Source organism: Bos grunniens, chromosome 17, assembly GCF_055505025.1.
Source record: "Bos grunniens cultivar Pamir isolate PY7600 chromosome 17, Bosgru_T2T1.0, whole genome shotgun sequence".
NCBI lineage: Eukaryota > Metazoa > Chordata > Mammalia > Artiodactyla > Bovidae > Bos > Bos grunniens.
The window spans coordinates 14,800,749-14,818,971 of NC_141181.1; the positions used below are offsets into that span (position 1 = coordinate 14,800,749).

At 44.8% G+C, this 18,223-nt stretch overlaps 1 protein-coding gene across 11 annotated transcripts in view; it reads right to left on the minus strand.

Moving 5' to 3' along the window:
- The window catches only part of GAB1 (GRB2 associated binding protein 1), a 127,367-nt gene extending 121,929 nt beyond the window's left edge, over nucleotides 1-5,438 (minus strand). For all 11 annotated transcript variants that reach the window (XM_086346559.1, XM_086346556.1, XM_086346557.1 and 8 more), the window contains exon 1: nucleotides 5,058-5,438. In XM_086346559.1, coding sequence (XP_086202685.1) covers nucleotides 5,058-5,129 — 72 coding nt within the window. In that variant the 5' untranslated portion in view covers nucleotides 5,130-5,438. The remainder of the gene's footprint in view (nucleotides 1-5,057) is intronic.
- Nucleotides 5,439-18,223: the final 12,785 nt, after the last annotated feature.

Sequence of the window (18,223 nt, forward strand, 5' to 3'; positions counted from 1 at the left end):
CAGATTATCCAAGCATAATTCTTGCCACATTATTGTATCTGTTCAAAGATGATCAATTAAAAAAAATTAAAAACAGAATTCTAAAACTACCCTCCACATGGATACATCTTCCTAAGAGTAATTTTGAATCCCAAGAGACAACAGTCAGATTTAGGGAACTGGCAACTCTTATCACTAATCCCAGGCACAACAAAGAATTAACTATCATTAACTTTCATAAGGCTTCCCTGCTGGCTCAGCAGTGAAGAATCTGTCCACCAGTGCAGGAGACTCAGGTTTGATCCCTGGGTCAGGAAGATCCCCTGGAAAAGGAAATGGCAACCCACTCCAATATTCTTGTCTAGAGAATCCCATGGACAGAGGAGCCTGGTGGGCTACGTCCATGGGGTCATGAAGAGTTGGACACGACTGAGAGACTAAACAACAGCAACTTTCATAAAGACTTAATGTAATTGATAGTTGATGATCTTTGCTACTAGAAATAAATTTCCTGCATTACCAGAAAAGGTAAAAAGAAAACATTCAAAATCTGAATGTTCACTAACGTGAGGATTGCAGGAAAAAATTTCCTTCAAAAGAGCCATAATGCTCCTTCAGTCACTGTAAGCAAAGACTTCAGAATCGGTTGACTGCTACTGGGGATTGCCAAAAAAGGGCAGGAAGAGCTTTCAGACATCACGGTCCTCTTTTTTGTGGTGACACTTCTGAGCAGGGACCTTAGCTCAGCTCCTCGGTTGTCCCTGAACAAGGAGATGCTGCTATTTTGCATTCTCCATGCCTCTCTCTTCCATGTAAGATGGCAGGTGCCCACCCAGAGGAAGATGCTATTTCTGTTTCTAAGCCCCTTCCCAGAACCACATGTCCAGACAGAAACCATCCTACAAACTGACAGCTGAAGAGCGGACTCCAGGCTGGGTATAGATTACACACCCAAGAACCAGCTGAGGTCCTGCTTCCCAGCTGGCTGGCCTCTAGCAGCCCACCTCACCCTGGCCCAGATGCAGGCTCTCTTACTGAGAGCGCACATCAGCCTAAGGTGGACAGCTGGGCTGTGGAGGAGCCCAAACTTGGTGTCCAGGCTTGAGGCAGGCCATAGGGAAGCTCCCCCTGCAGAGACAGGGGGATGGCCAGCTGGCTTGAAGCAGTCCTTTGTTTTCAAGACTTACTTTTATCTCAGCAACAATTTGAACTGCTGATGAAAATTCATCATTAGTTCAAATGGTTGATTTGTCTTTAAGCAACTCTTTAAAAATCTGAGTGCCGCTGTTGAGTGTATACTATCAAGATTTTACTTGGTTTCTATAACCTTGGTGACATTGATTTGTATGTGATTCTATGCAGGTCCCTAGCAGAGGAAGAAAACAGCTGTTTAATATATAACACAGGACAAAAACAGCAACACAGCAGCAGCTAAACTAACAGAAAGCAGAAAAATCTTCACTTCCATTCTATGTTTAAAAAATATAGAGGATGAAGCACATACAAGAGGTTCCTACCCTTTTGCAAATATAGAAAGAAAAAGAGAGACAAAAAGGCTGGAGAGGGATTCCTGGATGGCGCAGTGGACAAGAATCCACCTATCAGTGTAGGAGACACAGGTTCAATCCCTCATCCAGGAAGATCCCAAATACCACAGAACAACTAAGCCCGGGCACCACAACTATTGAGCCTGTGCTCTGGAGCCTGAGTCTCAACTACCGAGCAGATGTGCTGCAACCACTGAAGCCTGCGCCCCTAGAGCCCATGTTCTGCAATAAGAGAAGCCATCACAGTAAGAAGCCCCCGCACCACAACTGGGGAGTTGCCCCAACACTCTTCAAGAAGAGAAAGCCCTTGCAGCAACAAAGACCCAGCACAGCCAAAAATAAACAAACCAATAAAATTATTTTAAACATAGAGCTGGAGAATCTGCTCACTAGTCTTTTTCTTCCTATCTTTTATGCCACTGTCACACTCTTTAGGAAATTTAAGAAAAACTTCCATAGCAGGTGAACATACCAGTATGCAAAAACAATGCTGCTAATAAAAAAAAAAAGCAAACATAAAATGGAGTTGTAAGTAAAATGCATTGGGGCCATAACTTGAGATGACTTTGGAGATAAAACTAAAACAATATTTTGCCACTTAAAAGCCCTGATGGACTCTCTTAATCAATGCTTGAACTACTCTTATAAATATTGGAAAACAGTGAGACAACTATCAAAGTCCTCTGGGCCAAGTGTTCCCCCCCAAAATCAATGCCCAAACTCCCTGAAGTCTCGCTTAGCGATTATGGTACCAGGAAGTCAAGATATCTTATCACAGAGAATTTGTTCATTCACAACCATTATCAAGCAACATTTTGCCTATTGGGTGGTCAACAATGTTTCCTTTCATCCAGAAAATAAAGATTTTACATGAAAACCAAACCCAGCAGAGGAGATGCATGTATATATATATATATATATATATGCCTATATCTTTGAGGGGTAAAGGTGTATTAGCCAAAACTATCTATACTGAATATCAAGCCAAACAGCAATCATCTGGAAATGTCAAAATCTTCTGGGCAATCAACTTGACAGTGCAAATATAAGACAAGCCTCAATTTAGCCGATAAGACGCCAGTAACTCTCTTGGACCCCTCAATTTTGGCAGCCACCCTCTCCACAGTCTCCCTGGGCTGTATCCATGGACTGATTAGTATGGAAAGAAAACCCCAGTGCCCTGCCTCTCTCAGCTGTTAGGTATATTCTGCCCTCAGTCGACAACAATTGAGGAAGCCCACTGTTCCTCTGAAGTATCCTATGATTTCAGTCTACATGTGCTTGCTCCTGAAAACATCTATGAAATGGCCACAGGGCTCAACTTGGGCACACAATTAGAAAGCATGTGGGGTTGCTAGCTTCCTTTTCTTTCTTTTAAATTAATTAATTTATTTTAATGGAGGCTAATTACTTTACAATATTGTGGTGGGTTTTGCCATACATTGACATGAATCAGGCTTCCTTTTCTACATACGCTTTTCTTGAGCTTCCTTTTCTACATATGCTTGTCCTGTATTTCTTCAGCACTGCACCTCTGATCCACAGTCCACTCTTCCTTGCATGTTATATCCACAGACTCACAGAAAGTCATAACCTGAAAGGTCCTATCCACATGACCCAGCCTGAGCACCACTTAAACTTGATAAGAGGCGTTAACCTTTTAAAGCCCAGGCAGGCAGACAGATCTGGGTTCAAATCCTGCTTCTGGTACACTCTGGTTCCGTAGATTGTGTTCTCATTTGTTAAAACAGATAATAACTGCCTCATAAAACTGTTGTAATGATCAGATGAAATATTAAAATTCTTAAATTGAGAATTTCTCTTTTCTTGGTCCCAGTTAAGATGTAATTGTTGGGGCTAGCTTTTTTTGTAGTACATTAAATTGCAAGCCCAAGAGACAAGGGTTTTTTCCTACTGGGTTTTTTTGTTTTTTAATTTTATGGTCCCTAGTGTGGCACCTTTTGAGAGAGCCATAGACCAAACATGTGAAAGAATGCATTAAATCTCTATTACCACTACCTATTCCAGCTAATGTAGTGTTCTTTAGTTTCCTCAAGAATCAATCATTTCCTAAACTGTACCTTCTCAAAACAAATACATCAAACCACACCCTCTCCCCACATATATCCAACACATACACACAGAACTCCCAGCTGAAAAACACACTGCCTCTCGCCCCAAATTTTAGAATAAAGTTACCATATTTACCAGAATACTTGGGCAAACTGTGATAGATGGAGAGAGGGGATTTGGAAGAATTTTAAATATCTCTGAAGAACATCCTTTAGGATTTGTGGCATCAAATCCTTAAAGGAGAACTACTTGCCTATAGCAAATTCTGGCAGCAAGTAAACTCACTGGTGAGTTGTGGGCGAAGTTAAATATTGCACTTCACTCCGTTCTATGCAAGCAAACAGTGAGTAACATGGTTACCTCGAGCTCTCGCATTGGGTGTAGACATCCCTCCACAAGAAACAGGGTCCATTATTACTCTCCCCGTTGGCAAATTTATATTTAAGGGGGCACATATTGTGCTTTTGAGACATACTTTACTAGACAAATATTTGCTCCATAAGCCAGGGCAACGGTGTCATTTCTTTTCTTTGCAGGGGGCAGCGACAGAAGAATCAGTAGGGGAGAAGGGGCTAAGATCCCAGACTCCCCCCAAAGGACACAGACTTCCGCTGCAGTAACGTTGGTTCTTTCAAGGAATATTTCCCCTAACGGCTAAAACGGCTTAACACATAATCAGCATCTTGTATCAATTACACAAATACCACGAAGCAACTCTGGTGCTCTGGGAAAGGACCATTAACACACAGAACTCCTAACTGGCCTCGTCTGTCCCCTCCCACGGGGTTTGACAGCGTGTCCAAGGCGCCCGAACACCAGCCATCAGGCTCCCTCCAGCGCCCTCCTCTCGCAGCAAACTGCCAAGGCTCTCGGGCCAAACTCCAACGTCCCTCGATTCAAAACCGAGAAAGTGTGAACCCCGCTAAGCAAACGGTAGGGCGCGTAATAACTTTTTTTTTTCTTTTCCGTGGAGCGGATTGGAGATGCTCGGCTCTAACGCCAACTTCCCAGGTCTTCCGTCCGCTTTCCGCAACCATCCCGTGGGGAAGGCGGGAGGGAGGGCGGACCAAAGAGAGGGCTGATGAGTTTTAATACCTCCGTGGTTTTCCCAGTGCGGGAAATTTACTACACAGCAGCCCCTGAGAATTCGGTGCAGGTCTAACGAAAGGAGAATGCTCTCCCCCTCGCCCCTGCTAAAAGGAACAATAAAAACACGCAGCAGGCGCTCAGCTGTCCATACCAGGCCTTCCTAAGGGCCGATGGAGAAAGAAATTTCTCCAGTGTGCAATCTGGAGAAAGGAAGATGCCTGGCCAAGCGGAGGCCCGGGCATGAGTGTCCAGCCTGGGTCCCCAGCCTGCCGGGGAAGGGGCCTACAGGGAAGGGATGGGGACTAAAGAGAAGGAGCAGTCGGCACGCGACCCGCCCGGGGAGGGTAACGGCGGCCGAGCTCTACTTACATAACGCTTCAACTTTTTCTCCGGGGGGGACTTGCGGAGCCATCCCGAGCAGACCACTTCGCCGCCGCTCATGGTGCGCGCCTTTCGGGCTCTGGGCCCGGCGCGCTCCCGACACCTTCGACGCCGGACGGCCGTGCAGCTGCTGGGACCTCGCTCTCCCGCGGCGCACCCCAGGCGGACGGGGCGGGCCGGCTCCGCGGCGCTCTGGCTCTTGGCGTTCGAGTTTCTTCCCCGCAGGCAGGTCCGCGGACGTGAGTAGAAGCGGGCACAGCCGCCGAGGCCGACACCTCGGGGCAGGGGCCGCGGCCGGGCCGAAGATGCCCAGGCCTCCCTTCAGTGCACCCGCCCGGCCGCCTCCTCTGCGCTCGGGCTCCCCGGGACTCTGCCCCGGCGCGGAGCCCTAGCCTCGGCCCCCTGCGCTCCGCCCCCTCGGGACGGGACCTCCCAGAGCGCACTCCGAGACAGACACGACGCTGCACGCGCGCACACACACAGTCTCACACGCTCATACACACACAATGCCCCCGCGCAGTGCCCACTCCGACTGGCCAGCTGTAGGTTTCGCTGCGCTTGGCGCTATCCCCTCCTTCCTCCTTCTGGAGGGAGGGTGGGTCACTTCCCCGAGGCGCCCGGACCGCGGCGAGGAAAGGGAAAGCCGCGAGGGTCCCGTGGTCAGCGGGCGCAGGGCTGGTCCCGGGCCACGGAGGGAGCCGCCGGCTCGGCGTCGCTGGGCAGAGTGCAGGTCCCGCCGAAGGGTGGGTCCGCGCTGGCAGCCGCCGCGGGAGAGAGAAAGCAGAGGGCGGCAGAAGAACGAGGCGCTAGGCTGCTCGGCTGCGGGGACCAAGCCCACCGTCCCGTCCCCTAGCGCTGCTCCTGCGCCGCCTCCCCCACCCCAGGGCGCGCGGCAGGTTCTGGGCGGCCCGGCCCCCGGCCCCGATCCCTCCCTCTCCCGGCCTCCCGGCTCCCTCTTCCTCTCTTTCCTCCTCCCCTTCCCACGTTCGGGCCGGCTCCGGTTTCTGCCCAGACTTTCTCTGAAACTCCGCCGGAGCGCTTCCAGCCAAAACAACAAGGGCCAGGGAGGAGGAGACGCGCGGAGGGAGGGAGCGAGCGAGGGAGGGCGCGGGAGTCCGAGAGGCACCCTGGGATCTGTAGTTCGGGACGCTGGAGAGGGGTCCTCGGCGCCCCCGGCGGCCGTGGATCCCGGAGCCCCCAGCGGGATGGTCGCCAAGGAAGGCGGCGAAGCCTCGCCGAGGGTAACGCCGCGCCATCTCGGGTTCCCGGGCGACCGAGGAACATTCGAAGGTTCAAGTCTGTGGATTGCCATCTTGGCTCAGCCGAGTGTCAGTTCGGAGTTTGTACTGTGCAGGAGATCGGGAGTTGGGGGCGGGGAAGAGGGGGGGCGGGTACTTGACAGCGTGGAAAGCGAAACAGCCTGGAGGAAGACCGCGCGACCTGGAGAGTCTGCGATCCCGGGGTTTCTGCCCGCAAGACTGAAGGGCAGAGACCAGGAGGGCGAGGTCGCTGGAAGCGCGCCAAGGCGACCAGCCTGCAGGGGAGGTCAGAAGGAGACCCTCCCGGACTGGTGTGTGCTGGTCCCCGGAGCAGCCTTGCCTGAGTGGTGGGAGCGCTTAGTGGACCCAAAGGATTCAGTTGAATCTATCTCTGGGGCATTTTGAAGCCTTACACTCCCTCCATTTGTTGCCAGTTTCTTCCACTTGCCTTGGCTTTTATTTAAAATCAACCCTTGGGGTGTTGGACCAGAATAGGGAAACCATGTCCTAATTCTATTTGTTTTCTTGTGTGTGTTTTACAATGACTGTGATACCTGGTCCTGAGATTAACACGATCCTATAAGAGAAATATCTTTTCCAATGTATTTATGAGAAACAAAGCCCCCAGACAGATTTTGGAACGTACTGTAAATAATCAGATAAAAGGGCCAAACTTTTCTGGAAAAAATAACCTCTGGCGTGTTCTTGTTAATACAACATTCATAATCAGGAGTTCCTCTTGAGTTTGAAAATGTTATACAGTTGTAGTAGGAAATTAGGTGCTGGGGTGGTGACAAATAAAGGTCCCTGCACTCAGAGCGGTGACATTTCTGTGGTGGCATAAGATAGTTAACAGGGGTCAACCCAAGTACAGATTGTGATAAATGTGCCCTGGGAGAAATTGGAAGAATAATAAGGGTGGAACTAGGTCAGATACTAGGGGAGAAGTCTTCCTTAAAGAGGCAGCTAGCCAGAGATGTGAAAGATGTTGTAAAGATGTTGTCTTGTGAAACGATCAAAGGGATAACCATAAGGAGGACTGAGAGAGAAAGAACAACCCAGGAGGCTCATTGTTTTCTTAAATGTTAGAATACAAGTGAGTGTAATTTTTATGGCAGCTAATAAAGCAAAGCAATTTTTATGTGAACTCGGGTTTTACCACAAGCCATCCATATGAAAATAAATCACTAAATTTGTTTTCCACTTTTACCACAAGCAGTGTGTCTGTATACTGAGTCAAAGTATTTCAAATTAGCATGGCAGAGACTGGTTCACTCTTTCATAGTTAACTGCTAGATAATTTACCACTTCCTCCACTCCTGTTAAAGTTATTTTTTAAAAGTTGAAGTATAGAGAAGGAAATGGCAACCCACTCCAGTATTCTTGCCTGGAAAATCCCATGGACAGAGGAGCCTGGCAGGCTACAGTCCACAGGGTTGCAAAGAGTGGGATACAACTTAGCCACTAAACAACAACAAAACAATTTATTTACAATGTTGTGTTAGTTTCAGGTGTATAGCACAGTGATTCAGTTAAACATATGTATGTGTGTGTATGTATGTATATGTGTGTGTGTGTATTCATATTCTTTTTAATGTAAAATTGTAATACAGTCATCCCTCCGTATCCTTGGGGAATTGGTTCCAGGACCCCTCCCATACCAAAATTTTCTGATGCTCAAGTCCCTTGTATAAAATGGTATAGTATTTGCATGTAACCTAGACATATCTTTCTGTATACTTTAAATCATTTCTAGATTACTTATAAGACCTAATACAATGTACATGCTATGTAAATAGTTGATGCTGCTGCTGCTGCTAATCACTTCAGTGGTGTCCGACTCTGTGCGACCCCATAGACGGCAGCCCACCAGGCTCCACCATCCCTGGGATTCTCCAGGCAAGAACACTGGAGTGGGTTGCCATTCCCTTCTCCAATGCATGAAAGTGAAAAGTGAAAGTGAAGTGGCTGAGTCGTGTCCAACTCTTAGCGACCCCACTGACTGCAGCCTACCAGGCTCCTCCGTCCATGGGATTTTCCAGGCAAGAGTACTGGAGTGGGGTGCCATTGCCATCATACAGCAAATACAAGTGCTGCTTTTTGAAACTTTCTAGATTTTTTTCCTGAATATTTCCTACCCAATGTTGGTGGAGGAATCCAAAGATCTAGAGGGTCAACTGTATGTATATCATGTACTACTTTGGAATGTTCCAATAATTTTTTCCATTATTTCAAATAAGGGATTGAAATAACTCATTTCCGTGTAAGAAACCAGGGACTTCCCTGGTGGTCCAGTGGCTAAGACTCCTCATTCCCAATGCAGGGGGCCCCCCGGGCTCAATCCCTGGGCAGAGAACTAGATCCAACTAAGAGCTACAACTGACAAGAGCCCGCATGCTGCAGCTAAGACCCAGCAGAGGCAAATATATATAGTTAAGAAAAATAATCATTAAGTATTTTCCCCTATGTTCATTTATGTTATTTCTAGATAAAAAATAAATGAGGAGAAGTTGGAGATAAATACATCTTCATGTATGTGTGTTAAAAAGGAAATTGGCTTTATGTTTACATGATATGCCATTTTTAGATTATTAAATTTTAAATGATTAAATTTACATCTTTATATGTTAAAAAGTATGCTGGAAAACACTATTACACATCAGTATCTTAAATTTCATGCATACAACACAGACTCATGGAATGTCTTTGTATGTACAAGTTCTTGAGGACCCAGGATATAAAGAGAGGTTACCAAACCTATTACTTCACCCCTTTGTCCTAGAGAAGAGCATTTTGCTAGTAACCAGCCCCTTAACTTCTATAATACAGTTGATAAATGCTGTGAATGAAAAGCAAAGAGTCTCAGCAGGGCTCTACCCTCTGGGAGAAGTGTGAGTAGATGGGGAAAGACTTCCCTGAGGAATGGACTTAACTCTGATCTTCAAGATGAGTAGAAGTGGCCTAGCCAAGCAGCAGAGAAGACTATTCCAGACAACAGAGAAGCTGTCAGATGCCCAGTTCCTCAGGCTGGAAGAAACGCCTGAGAACCCGAAGGAAGGCAGCAGGTAGGCAAGTGAGAGGGACATTGGACTGGGTGAGGGGACAGACGCGGGCAGGAGACAGAGTGTGCAGATGCTTGGAGGTGGTCTTAGGGTTTAGATTTTTTCCTCGGAGCAAATGACAGTTGTCACCTTCCGTGATCTTCAAATCACCTTAGACCATCACCCCTTCATGGACTCTGTCTCACCTTCAGCAGCAGACTTGCCAATCGCACCATTTTCCAACTTGATCTTTCAAGTTCTTCCTTGCTGATACCTCTGCTTTTCCATGACCCACCAGACCCCTCCGTCTTACACTCACCCCTTTTGCCAGGTTGAATTTTGTCGTCCACAAAATATGTCATCCAAATATCGTGCTTCCAACCCACAAAGCCCCAACCCTGGGTGAACCCGACTGTACTTCCTCTGACACTAAAACAGCCGAGTGCGGTTAGAGCAAGTTAAGCAACAGAATGAGCAATGTCACCATAAATTCAGATTCAGTGACTTCAAATAGATCCTCATCTATCTGCAGGGGCAGATCTTTGTTTTCTGGAACCTGAAGCATATACAGTTTTGTTGTTGTTGTTTAGTCGCTAAGTTGTGTCCAACTCTTTGTGACTCTACAGGCTGTAGCCCACCAGAAGACTGGAGTGGGTTGCCATTTCCTTCTCCAGAGGATCTTCCTGATTGTACCTGCTTCTCCAGCATTGGCAGGTGGATTCTTTATTGTTGAGACGCCAGGGAGGTCTATATACAGTTTGAGGATTCATTTTAAAGGAAAAGAATATACAATTACAAATAAAAATGTGAATATGAATCTAGAATGCGGAAATGAATGAGGAACAGATCACTGGAGCCTTGGAGATACAGCTGCCTTTCCTTTGAGATCTCTGCGGTGATTTGGGCTTCCCAGGTGGCGCTAGTGGTAAAGAACCCTCCTGCCAAGGCAGGAGACATGAAAATATGTCTCTTATGAGGATCTCCCAGATCCAGGGTTTGGGAAGATCCTCTGGAGGAGGAAATGGCAAGCCACTCCAGTATTGCCTGGAAAACCCCATGGGCAGGGGAACCTGGTGGGCTACAGTCCCTAGGGCTGCAAAGAATCAGACACGACTGAAGCGACTTAGCATGCGCGCACACACATGGGGATTTACCCGTCCGTGATAGCTCACTCCAGTATTCTTGGGCTTCCCTAGTGGCTCAGCTGGTAAAGAATCTTCGTGCAATGCAGGAGACCCTAGTGCAATTCCTGGGTTGGGAAGATTCCCTGGGGAAGGGAAAGGCTACCCACTTCAGTATACTGGCCTGGAGAGTTTCATGGTCTGTATAGTTCATGGGGGCTTCCCTTGTGGCTCAGCTGGTAAAGAATCTGCCTGCAATGTGGAAGACCTGGGTTCAATCCCTGGGTTGGGAAGATGCCCTGGAGAAGGGAATGGCTACCCCTCCATCCATGGGATGGCAAAGAGTCGGACACAACTGAGCGACTTTCGGTTTCACTTACATAGATATGCCTCCTGAGTGCACCCTGAATCACTCTCTTCCAGCAGCTCCCTCCTCGCATGGGGGCCTGTGCAGCAAGCTTCTTTATCTTCATGGACATCTCTGCTACTGACAATCCCACTCCTTTATCAGGACAGTGCACTCAACTCTGCAAAATTTTCTTTCTTTCTTTCTTTTTAAATAACAGCTTTATCAAGATAATAATTCACCTACCATAAAATTCACATTTTTAAAGTGTAGAATTCAGTGGTTTTTAGTATATTCACAAAATTCTTCAGCCTCACTATATACTTTCAGAATATTTCCTCACCCCTAAAAGAAACCGTATTCCCCCTCCCCCTGCATCCCTGACAACCGCTAATCTTTCTGTTTCTATGGATTTGCCTCTTTTGGACATTTCATATAAATGGAATCATACAGGAGGTGACCTTTTGTAACTGGTTTCTTTCAGTCTGCATAATGTCAAGGCTTATCCACGTTGCAATATGCGTCAAGTACTTCATTGCTTTATAATGTTAAATAATATTCCATTATGTGGATATATCACATTTTGTTTATCCATTTATCAGATAATGGACATGTGGATTGTTTTTACTTTTTGCTTGTTAGGAATGATGCTTGCATTAGTGCTTAAACCATTTTCAGACATCTCAAGTGTCCAAATCTTCCACTTTCCCCATCAAACAAAGATCTTATAGTTTCATCAGGAAAGCAAAGTGCTCAGACAGAAACTTCTTCAACCACTAGCCATCAGACATGCAAACCCACATGCCAGCTTCACTCCTCCACCCACTCCTTCCCATGTCATATCAAAGGCGTTGCTTTCCGCTTCTGAAAGGTCAGTCCCTCCACTTATGCTTTGAATTTCATCCCATTGCATCTTTTCAAGAACATAACCCTATCAATAATCTCTTCTCTCTATATCTAAATACTGTACTCTCCATGTAATTTTTTCTGTCATTGTGTATGTTGCAATACAACTTAAAAACAAGTAGCAGGCCAGATTTAGCCAAAGGGCCATAATTTACCAACCTTAGCTTTATACCATGATTTGATTGGATGTACATTCACACACACACACACACACACACACACACACACAGTTCTTTTTTTTTAAATGAAAGGGAGCCATTAGTATGAAGCCTTTTAAAATAGTTGTTGTGAAAGGATTCTTACATGAAATTGCCAATAACATGCAGTTGCAGATTATTTAATTCTTCCTTAATGTTGGCACTATTCCTCTGAATAAACTACCATATCATTAAAATGAAAGTTGGCTGCACTGCATTTGACAAAAGGATTGTAGATAACAGATTACAGTTCTCTTTAGTTTTTATTGGAAACCAAGTTAAATTATCCATCCCATTTAAAATATCCTCACATGTCTTCTGTTAAGACAATGTAAAAAATCCTCTACATCATATATTGCTTTTTAGCTACATTTTTTTCCTAAGAGCCTTTCTCGCTCTTTCACAGCCAGACTTCTATTGAGTGTTGCTATAGTTTCTCTCTAGCTCATCCTCCATTCCTCCTCAATCTGTTTCTCTTTGGCTACCATTCCAGTTTTACTCTTATATTTGCCAAGGTCACTCATGACCCCACATCGCTAAATCAGATGAGAATTTTCAGACTTCATATTTTTCAGTCACACCTTCCTAAAACTCTCAGTACCTTGACCCTTGAGACATCATGGTTTTGGATCTTCCTGTCCCCTTGTTCCACTCTGATTTCTTTGAAGGCTCTTCTACTGGCCCGTGGCATTTTTGAGGTCTAGCCCACCGCTCTTCTCATCCACTACTTCCCCAGCTGGGTGGTATTTGACAGTTCCATCCCCAGCTGGGTTCTCTCTTCTGGATCATCAATTTGTAAATACGACTGCCTTCTTTACATACCACTCAGCTCCACTCTGTCAAGCAAATCAAGTCATGAGCTCCTCCTCAGCTCTCACCAGATCAACTCCAGTGTCTTTTTATTTCTCTGGGAGTCATTCTCTGTACTTTTTTTGCTCATCTTCTATCACCAACCCACTACCAAAGGTAGATAAGCCTGCCTGTGGATTATTTTTCCATTTCATCCATTTCTGTACTACCACTCCTTCCCAAGCTACTTCATTTCTCTCTTGGATTTTGGGGCATATGCTTAATGTATCTTCTTTACCCCTGCTCCACAGATTCTCCACTTTTCAGCCAAAGACATCTTCAAAAAAGCACAAATAAAATCATGTCAATGGCTATCAACTGAGCATAGGATAAAAACCAACATCCTGGGGACTTCCCTGGTGGTCCAGTGGCTAAGACTCTGTGTTCCCAATTCAGGGGGCCTGGATTTGACCCCTGGTCAGACAACTGGATCTCACATGCTGCAACTGAGAGTTCACACGCCATAGCTAAAGATCCTGCATGCCACAAATGAAGATCAAAGATCCAGCATGCCGCAGCTAAGACCTGGTGTAGCCAAGAAAAGAAATAAAGGAAGAATCAATTTTTTTTTTTTTTTGAATCCTTAACATGGCCAACATGATGTGCCTGGCCTCTGCCGTCTGCAGGTATCTATCCTGCGTCACCTGGACCACTTTCTTGTCTCTTCCTGTGCTTAGTCACTCAGGCATTCTTCCACTTCTGTTTCCTCAAACACACTCATCTTCTTTCCCTCTCCGAAGCCTGTGTTCTCACTCTCCTGTGCCTGGCATGCTGCCATCACCTTTGTGTGCCTTTCGTTTCATTTTACTGGAACTGGTTCATTCCTGCCCACTCTTCAGATCTTAGGTCACCCATCTCTTCCACAGGAAGACTTTTCTCAGGCTCAGGTTGCATCATATTCCCTACTTTACTGTCTTACGGTCCTGTTATAAGAAATTGATATCATAGCTGTTGTCTCACATCATTTTGTGAGATTATTTTATTGATATTGACTCCTCTCACTAGATAATGGATGCTGTTAAGGAAAAGGACTATTTTGTTTAGTCAAAAGGACTATGTCTATTTTGTTTGGTCACTTTATTTTTACCCCTAACACCTACCAGGCTACCTGGCATGTAAGCAATTCTTAACACATATTTGTGGAATGAGTGAGTGAGTGAAGGATGTGAAGGGCTTTGATCAGGTGGCTGATGACCTAGATGTTTGCTTGCTGCTGACATGGTAACAGGGGATAGTGCTCTAGTCAAGATGCTTGGGTATTGCTACAGTTGGAATGTTTCTGTCCCTTAAAATCCTTCATGGATCACAGCCTTGTCATGCTGAAGGGGCTGTGCAGGGCTCCCCAAGGCAGACGGGTCATAATGAAGAGTTCTGACAAAACACGGTCCACTGGAGAAGGAAATGGCAACCCACTCCAGTATTCTTGCCTGGAGAAACCCATGAACAGTATGAAAAGGTGAAAAGATATGACACCAGAAAATGAACCCTCCTGGTCAGGAGGTGTCCAATATGCTATTGGGGAAGAACAGAGGGCAGTTACTAGTAGCTCCAGAAAGAATGAAGTGGCTGGGTCAAAGTGGAGAGGCGCTTCATTGTGGGTGTAAAAGTAAAGAGAAAGTAAAGTTGGATGCTGTAAAGAACAATATTGCATAAGAATCTGGAATGTTAGGTCCATGAATCACGGTACACTGGGCTTGGTGAAGCAGGAGATGGCAAGACTGAATGTCAACATCTTAGGAATCAATAAATTAAAAGGGACAAGAATAGATGAATTTAATTCAGATGACATTATATTTACTATAATGGATTCTGTAGGCAAGAGTCCCTTAGAAGAAATGGAGTAGTCATCATAGTCAACAAAGGAATCTGAAATGTGGTACTTGGGTACAGTCTCAAAAACAACAGAATTATCTCGGTATATTTCCAAGGCAAACCATTCAACATCACAGTAATCCAACTCTATTCTCCAGCCATTAATGGAGAAGAAGCTAAAGTTGACTGGCTCTATGAAGACCTACAAGACCTTCTAGAACTAACACCAAAAAAGCTGTCATTTTCATCATAGGGTGTTGGAATGCAAAAGTAAGAAATTAAGAGATACCTGGATTAACAGGCAAGTTTGGCCTTGGAGTACACAATGAAGAAGGGCAAAGGCAAACAGTTTTGTCAAGAGAACACACTGGTTGTAGCAAACACCCTTTTCCAACAACCCAAGAGACAAGTCTACACATGGATATCAATCACCAAATAGTCAATACCAAAATCAGGTTGATTTTATTCTTTACAGCTGAAGATGGAAAAACTCTATACAGTCAGCAAAAACAAGATGTGGAGCTATCTGTGGCTTAGATTATGAGCTCTTTATTGCAAAATTCAGTCTTAAATTTTTAAAAGTAGGGAAAACAACTAGGCCATTCAGGTATGACCTAAATCAGATCCCTTATGATTATACAGTGGAAGTGACAAATAGATTCAAGGGATTAGATCTGGTAGACAGAGTGCCTGAAGAACTATGGAAGGAGATTCATAACTTTCTACGGGAGGTGGTGACCAAAACCATCTCCAAGGAAAAGAAATGCAAGAAGGCAAAGTGGTTGTTTGAGGAGGCTTTATAGATAGCTGGGGAAAGAAGTGAAAGGCAAAGGAGAAAGGGACAGATACACCCAACTGAATGTGGAGTTCCAGAGAATAGCAAGGAGCAATAAGAAGGCCTTCTTAGATGAATAATGCAAAGAAATAGAAGAAAACAATAGAATGGGACAGACTAGAGATCTCTTCAAGAAAATTGGAGATATCTAGGGAACATTTCATGCAAGGATGGGCACTATAAAGGACAGAAACGGTAAGCTAACAGAAACAGAAGAGATTAAGGAGAGATGGTAAGAATACACAGAAGAACTATACAAAAAACATCTTGCTGCTGCTGCTAAATCACTTCAGTCGTGTCCGACTCTGTGCGACCCCATAGACGGCAGCCCACCAGGCTCTGCCATCCCTGGGATTCTCCAGGCAAGAACACTGGAGTGGGTTGCCATTTCCTTCTCCAGTGCATGAAAGTGAAAAGTGAAAGTGAAGTCGCTCAGTCGTGTCCGACTCTTCGCAACCTCATGGAATGCAGCCCACCAGGCTCCTCCATCCATGGGATTTTCCAGGCAAGAGTACTGGAGTGGGTGGCCATTGCCTTCTCCGAAAACACATCTTAATGACCCATATAACCATAATGGTGTGGTCACTCACCTACAGCCAGACATCCTGGGGTGTAAAGTCAAGTGGGCCTTAGGATGCATTACATGAACAAAGCTAGTAGAGGAATTCCAGCTGAGCTATTTAAAATCCTAAAAGATGATGCTGTTAAAGTGCTGCACTAAATATGCCAGCAAATTTGGAAAACTCAGCAGTGCCCACAGGACTGGAAAAAGTCAGTTTTCTAATCCCAAAGATGGCAATGCCAAAGAATGTTCAAATTACCATACAGTTGCACTGATTTCACATGCTAGCAAGGTTATGCTCAAAATCCTTCAAGCTAGGCTTCAGCAGTACATGAGCCAAGAGCATTCAGATGTACAAGCTGGGTTTAGAAAAGCTAGAGGAACCAGAGATCAAATTGCCAACATCCATTGGATCATAGAGAAAGCAAAAGAATTCCAGAAAAACGCCTACTTCTGCTTCATTGACTATGACACCCAGTCCCATCACTTAATGGCAAATATAAGAGGAAAAGTGGAAGAAGTGACAGATCTTCTCTTCTTGGGCTCCAAGATCACCGTGGATTGTGACTGCAGCCGTGAAATTAAAAGATACTTGCTCCTTGGAGGGAAAGCTATGACAAATCCAGACTGTGTATTAAAAAGCCGAGACATCACTTTGCTGACAAAAGTCAAAGCTGTGGTTTCTCCAGTAGTCATGTACAGATGTGAGAGTCAGACCATTAAGAAGGCTGAGCCTCGAAGAATTGACGCTTTCCAATTGTGCTTCTGGAGAACTCTTGAGAGTCCCTTGGACTGCAAGGAGATCAAACCAGTCAATCCTAAAGGAAATCAGTCCTGAATATTCATTGGAAGGACTGATGCTGAAGCTCCAATATTGTGACCACCTGATGTGAAGAGCCGACTCATTGCAAAAGGCCCTGATGCTGGGAAAGATCGAAGGCAAAAGGAAAAGGGAGTGGCAGAGAATGAGATGGTTAAATAGCATCACTGACTCAATGGACATGAATTTGAGTAGACTCCAGGAGATAGCGAAGGACAAAGAAGCCTGGCATGCTGCAGTCCATGGGGTCGCAAAGAGTTGCACACGACTTAGCGACTGAATAACACAGTCCATATGTTGAAATCCTAACCCTCAAGGTGAAGATATTAGGAGGTGGGTCTTTGCAGAGGTGATCTCAGTGATAGGGATGGAGCCCTCATGAGTGGAGTTATTGACTCTGTAAAAGAGGGGAAGAAAGTTCCCTTGCTCCCTTCCACCATGTGAGGGCGCAACAAGAAGATGCCAACCATGAACCAGACGTTGAACTCTTTCCAGACAAGGAGCCTGCTGGCACCTTTGATGTTGACCTTCCCAGACTGCAGAACTGAGAGAAATTAATTTCCATTTTTTATAAGCTACCCAGTTTATGGTTTTATTGTTATAGAAGCCCAAATGGGCTAAGAAAGATAGGAATTGTCTCCCAATAATCATACTCCAAAAAGTGATAAACCAAACTTTATATTATTACCTAAAGGTGGGGTTGTATATCTGATGATTTTTCTACAACAAAAATGTATTCCTTTAGTAAGAGGACATTTTAAGTTTAAAAAACAAAAAAGTGAGGCTGTATTTTAAAATTAATAAATAACTTTATGCATTGAAATTTTCACAACATCTATATATTTCTAAGGAAGTTGTATTTAAATAATTTGGAATGAAAATATCCTTGAAATAAGATTTATATAGATACAGTGAGAAAATGGTCTTTTCACAAAGGAATAACATAGTTTGTTTAGGATATTTCAGTTATAATTTATTAGGAGCTATGATAATTAAAATATTATGATAACACTGCCTGAATTGCATAATTTTGTATCAGACTTAATATTTCAATATTTAGATTACTTATCGGGTAAAAGAGACATTTTATTTTATAAATTTGGAGAAGGAAATGGCAACCCACTCCAGTGCTCTTGCCTGGAGAATCCCAGGGATGGGGGAGCTGGTGGGCTGTCGTCTCTGGGGTCGTACAGAGTCGGACACGACTGAAGTGACTTAGCAGCAGCAGCAGCAGTAAACCAAAATCCCTTGGTAATTGTGACATACAAACATTATATTTAATAGTATTAGAGTTACTTAATATAATTACATTTATGCAGTTCTTATGTTCAAATTATTTTGGATGAAAAACAATTATCTACGAAGTTAAAACTTATGTATACTTAAATTAAGAAAACCTAGAGAGT